Consider the following 6000-nt stretch of genomic DNA (forward strand, 5'->3'; position numbering starts at 1 on the left):
TCCTGCTGGCAGCGATGACAAGTTGATTCTTAATTAATTGTTTTAAGCCCAATTGATTAGATCGTCAAGCACTCGTAGTCTTTCTTAAACAGCCTTGCCCCAATTACACGTGAACATTTTGATAACATCATGCATTATGACTGCATGTCTAAACTTGAAACATGTATGGGGTATACTTGGGACTGCAAATGGATTGCATATAATCGGATAGACAATCCAAATCTGATACAGTATTTCCAGATTCAGATCATTAAGGTGAAATGGAAATCGGGATTGAGATAGGATTCAACTTACTAAATTCAATTTATTCCACATTTGTATTGTATTCAAATAGATCAGTATTTTAGGTTGAATCTAATTTGGATCTGGTTAAAGTCCAAATCAAATTTTGTTTTTTAAATTTTTTTGCATATGAGGACCGTAGTTTTTATTGTTTTCTGCTGGGTCCAGTAATACCACATATGTTTCGGATCCAGACACAACCCTACCATATCAAAAACAGTTTCGGATCTGGATTCACATTTGGTTCTAAATTGTCCATTTTAGATTCAGATTTCCATTCGACAGATTCACCTCGTATCCAAATTCTTTTGCAGCGCTAGCTAATTGTGGCTACCGGGACTTTGTGGGTATTCCAAACAGACAACAGATCAGGTGCAATCACATGGCACCTGATCTGCCCTCCATCTTCTGTTGGAACCCTCAGCTGAAAGGATGTACCCCAGAGATGGAGGGCAGTCAGGTGCAGTGGCACACCCAAAGTGTGCAACGTGATTGCACCTGATCCGCCCTTAAACAAACAGCTCGCACCAAACGCCATCATCAGAACACAGCATTGCGCAAACCAAATTGCCTTCACTTTAGGGAAAACAAAAGGTTATTTGTTCATTGAGAGAGAGAGAGAGAGAGAGAGAGAGAGAGAGAGAGAGAGAGAGAGAGAGAGAGAGTCCCTCCACCTATTCATACACTTTGACTATGGAATGGATACGAGCATCTTTTACCGTCAAAACACGTTTTTAAGCGTTTTTTTAAAGACTCGACGTCAACTCCAAAAGCTTTCCCTTACAATTTCTAAAAACGTAGAATCCACCTTAGCTAACAATTACCAAATTAAAATGAAGCACAGTATTAGCTAGCACCCAATATTACTATTGAATATTGATTTGAGACTTCACACTCTTGCCTATAAATACCAGATGAAAGATTGATGGTCATCACTCATCCATTCGCCCCTAGTGCTTTTTAAGAGCCTTTTCTTCCTTATTATCAACTTCCTGTGCTTCACAACGTTTTCCCTGCTCAACAGTTGACGTCCCACTGCCATGGGAAAGTCTTCTCTTTTCTTTTCCCTTTTTATTTTGACAGTAATGGCCATTGTGGCCACTGCTCATCCACCCTCCAATTGGGTTCATGTCCCAAACGTGGAGAATGACAATCATGTCCAAGGCTTGGGTGCATTTGCAGTGAAAAGGTATGATGAACAGAATCATGCTTACCTTAAGTTTTCTCAAGTGGTGTATGCAGAAGTACTGGATCGAGGGACTGAACATTACACCTACAAGTTGGTGATTAAGGTTCTGGACAACTACCAAACAAAGTTTTATTGGAGCGAAGTGTTACAAGACCTGTCAGCACCTGGCAAGCCACCAGTCCTCAATTTTGGCTACTTCGTACCCACTTCTTATACTCCTCCAACCCCCACATGGGTTCACATCCCAGGTGACCAGCACGTGCAAGAGTTGGGTGCGTTCGCAGTGAAAAGGTATGACCAACAGAATCATGCTAACCTCCAGTTCTTACAAGTGGTGGACGCAGATGTACTGGATCGTGGAACTCAACACTACACCTACCAATTGATCATTATGGTTCGTAATGGCTTCGCTGTGAAGTACTTCAAGACTGAGGTCCTACAGGACCTGTCCGCACCTGGCAAGCCTCCGGTTCTCAACTTGGGTTACTTTGTGCCACTCTAAATTGGCATCCACAGTCTTTATGTCTATTCTATGAATAAATAATGTAGCCATTGCTCATGTTCAGTTAATGTGCATGATTGAAATAAAGTATTTGTTCGTAACACTTTATTTTGGTTTCCAATCTATTATGTGATACTTCAGTTTTCCAATAAGTATATATATATATATATATATATATATATATATATATATATATATATATAGAGAGAGAGAGAGAGAGAGAGAGAGAGAGAGAGAGAGAGAGAGAGAGAGAGAGAGAGAGAGCTTGTTAGTATATGGACATGAGGCCTGTAGCACCTTGGGACGTGCTAATCTCCAAGTTTACCTTTCCTAATCACCCCATCACTTAGGGATGTAAATGAACCAGATTTTAATTCAATTCCGTTTAGCTGCATTTGGTAAGTCAAAACAATATCCCATTATAATCAGATTTGGATATGGCTTTGATTTTTTCGCTGCCGAATTTGACGCATATCCGAATCCATTTACATGTAAAATAACATATATGGTATGCGCTTGTCACTATTAGAATCCGTTTAGCCAACATCGGATTACTCAAATATTGTCCACATCTGATCTGATTCGGAACCATTTACATCCCTCCCATCACCAGATTAAAATGATGGTACCTAATGTGTATGTTTGTGGGTACTCCTACTTTAAAATTGTAAATTTTGCTTTTTTTTTTTGGCTTATGTGCATCTCAAGAGGAAATAACGACATCAACAAGTCGTTTGCATTATCAAATAGAATGAGAGAAGAGTAAAAAAGAAGCCTTGAATAGTTGTAAGTTGGAAGTTAGATGCAATGTAGTGGACCACAGTGATGATAAATGGGAACTCGAAGTGAAAGTTTTGTAGCCTTGTGAGCGTAGAGGTTGATTGGATTGCTCAAGACATCTCAGGGACCAACCTAGCTTCTATGTTTTTTTTAGAGAAAGATAATTTCGTTAATGTAACAGTAAGAAAGGGAGAGAGAAATTAGCTGGTATTTTAAGCCATGCTGCGAGCCATGTACTCATTTATCATTTTTGAGATTTAACAAAAAATGATGGATGATAAGGTTAGACTTGTTCGCTTGGCTAAAAAAGCACGTGTATGAATTATTTTGACTGTAGAGCTAGCTAGAACCTAGATAGCCATTTCCCATAGGGTTCCTCCAACCTAGAACTTTAGCTGTGAGAGAGAATAAATACTTGCTCGGTTTTCTGCATTTTCTTCCATTCTTCTTGATAAATAACCAAATATAGGTTTACAATTGATAACATCTTTGTCATTTAAAGCAGCAATGAGTCGAAAAACATCACACATTAATCCGTGGTGAGGACCCATATTGAACACGAGTGGGTCTTGTGTCTGATAGAGTTATCTGATCCCACATTCATTATTCCATGAATTCTTGAAAATGAAAGGAGGTTCGTAAAAATTCAACATTCAGTGAACTGAATAATTCAAACTAATTTCCAAATTCTTTGGTTCCCGAATGCCCAACTGGCCAATGAATTCCCTATGATGCACTCGATGGCTAAACCTCCTGTAATCTCAAGGTTTTGTCATCCTTTAGAACAACGTGTGGTTTCTATTGTATTATGTTTTCCTTGTGCTTATGAGGTGATTGTTCACCTCTTATAATCTATCCCTTTAAAATGATATGCATATACAAGTAAATATGGTTGCATTTGTTTTGTGTGTCTCATAACATGAAAAGCGAAAGCAATTACTGCCCCAGTATGAGACCCAAAGTTCTTGTAAATATGTGTGCTACAATGGATTCGATTTACTATCTTAAGAGAAGGAACCCAAGAAATGAGGGAAGTGCAGCCGGGACACCGTCGGAGAGTGGCAAGTCTCCCGGAGCTCGGCCATTGGCTTCGAGCTTGCCGGAAGCCCATTCAGGTGACGACTGCCATTTTTAACGAAAGGGTCGTCGGGGGGTAACTACAGCCAGAGATTGGAAAGTTGGGTCTGCTGATGGAATCGGTGGCCGGACTGCATTGAAAGCAGGGGATGTCAAGCAACCAGGCTGTCCTTGAACGTCTGAGTCACTTGCTATCTGTGTGGGGTATCTCCTCCGATTGGAGAAGGCCACCAGGCCTCAAGCATCCTAAAGCTATCAAGGGCCTTAAAAGATTGTTTAGAGGCTAGGTTGTTGCACACAGGACGTTCGCAGGTTCATGTGGGATATTCAGACCATTGCAATGCATGATTTATGCCTGAAGAAGACAATGCAATTCCCTTTCTTTTACATGGACCCTGACCTGGTCGTTCCTCCCCGAGATGAGAGATCAACTGATTGCTGTCACCATGCAGCAAATGGAGAAAAATAAAGGACACAAGAAGACTCGGGATGGACGGATGTAAGATCCTGAAGCTTCTTAACAGTAGCAGATCCAGGATTTTATTTAAAGGGGGCAAAACCAATTTATAATAAAACAAAATAAAATAGTCCAAATAATCTCATCTCGTTGCTGCCATCTTTTCAGCAACTTCATCAATCCCTCGTATTTCTGAAAACCGACACACTTGTACTGCAGAAAATTCATTTGGATAAAACCCAGCAAGTTGAATCAAGTTAAAAACCATTGTAATGACCTTCCACGTTGGATATGGTAATGCTGAAGAAGGCATTTTCGATTTCAACATTTGCCTTCTCATTTTTATTATTTTGAAGTTTTTCACACGGGGGAAGGGAAGAAAGAGTTGAGGAAATTAGAGAAAGTACACAGTAGGATTTGTTCTCAGCAGTGAGAGAGAAAGGGGGAAAGAAAGAGAAAGGCCGAGTATGGTGGAGTGAGGAGCGAGAGTAAGTAGTAAATGAATGATGGGTGGAAGAGAGAGAACGGTGGGCTGTTGCCCAGGAACAGAGACAAATTGCTCTTGCTGTGTTGAATTGAGAAATGGGATACACCTCTAATCCCCCTTTTTCTTGTGACTAGTGTGACTAGACTGCCCTTGAGCTACTAACAATTGGGTTCCCCATAATGACGCCCACTCCATAAGTCAAAACAGGTATTAAGCTCTTTAATACATTCAACATGATAACAGTAATAACAGAGCAGCACTTCTCATTTCTCAGAAAGGAAAGAAGCAGAAGAGATTAAAAAAAAAGGTATAGTCCAAAACCAAAAGGTCAGCCTGCTATCTTTTAAATGGGATCATGCCAATTGCTTGTAATGCAAGTTACCAACAAGTCAACAAACGGTGGTTTAACCAACCTCGTTTGTGATACAAAAGTTTAGGAGGAAAAATTTCAAAACTTTAAAAGGGTCTCGAGCCCCTCCTGGGCCCAATGGATCCTTCCATGGTTCTTAAGAGCACGAAGGATCTTGGAGCTTATCCGAGAATGGTGCGAGGGATACAGATTGGGCCTGAGGGAAATGTTTCTACAACGATTTCAAGTAGAGGGACTGTTGTAGGTGTTGCGGAAAAGTGCTTAGTGTGAGCGACCCGAACCTCATACTATTTAATTCCAGCATTTCACGGCGGGCCGGGTTTTCGCTGCCGAGGGGAGGTGGGCAGGACCGCAGCAATCAGTGTTAGGCAAGGTTGGCATGGGGATGCTGAAATGAAGATACCTTACAGGGCACATAAAACTGTATGGCATCAGAAGGAGCAGTAAAATGGTGACGGGCTGACTTGCCTAAAAACTAGGCCAGCTGGTGGGCCTAACTCTTTTCACGAAGGAGGCTCTTCGTGAACAGGGCTCATGCATTAATCACAAGAGTGAAGTTGATTAGAGATGGAAGAGGTCTAAACAAAAAAGGAAAGGATAATAACGTGAAAATGTGTATTTTTAAGTTAAAGAGGGAAGGGAAAACACTGGATCTCAATGGGGGCCTTTCATTATGGGTAGGGACCAAAATAGCGGGTCCATCCAAGGCTTTTATGATGTGGGATGAGGCCCCCCTGATGAAGCTCTTCATTAATTGGCCAACCTTTTTTAGTGCGCCCATAATCAATAAGGTAAAAAGCTCAGAGGTGCAATATGATTGCACAAATATTTGTGCATTAAGCATCTAATCACTCAC

The 6000-nt window shown here is 40.9% G+C and overlaps 1 protein-coding gene across 1 annotated transcript; it reads left to right on the forward strand.

The window, feature by feature from the left end:
* Positions 1 to 1367: 1367 nt before the first annotated feature.
* LOC149844752 (uncharacterized) lies at positions 1368 to 1973 on the forward strand. Its single transcript, XM_089986155.1, has one exon. It carries the CDS (start codon positions 1368 to 1370, stop codon positions 1971 to 1973), a length of 606 nt encoding a protein of 201 aa, XP_089842281.1.
* The last annotated feature ends 4027 nt before the right edge of the window (positions 1974 to 6000 follow it).

The sequence above is a fragment of the Nuphar pumila genome, chromosome 2, assembly GCF_984573655.1.
Source record: "Nuphar pumila chromosome 2, dmNupPumi1.hap1.1, whole genome shotgun sequence".
NCBI lineage: Eukaryota > Viridiplantae > Streptophyta > Magnoliopsida > Nymphaeales > Nymphaeaceae > Nuphar > Nuphar pumila.

What these genes read in the sequence shown, in the direction of transcription:
- LOC149844752 (XM_089986155.1), top strand. Translation starts at nt 1,368, where the DNA reads ATGGCCATTGTGGCCACTGCTCATCCACCCTCCAATTGGGTTCATGTC.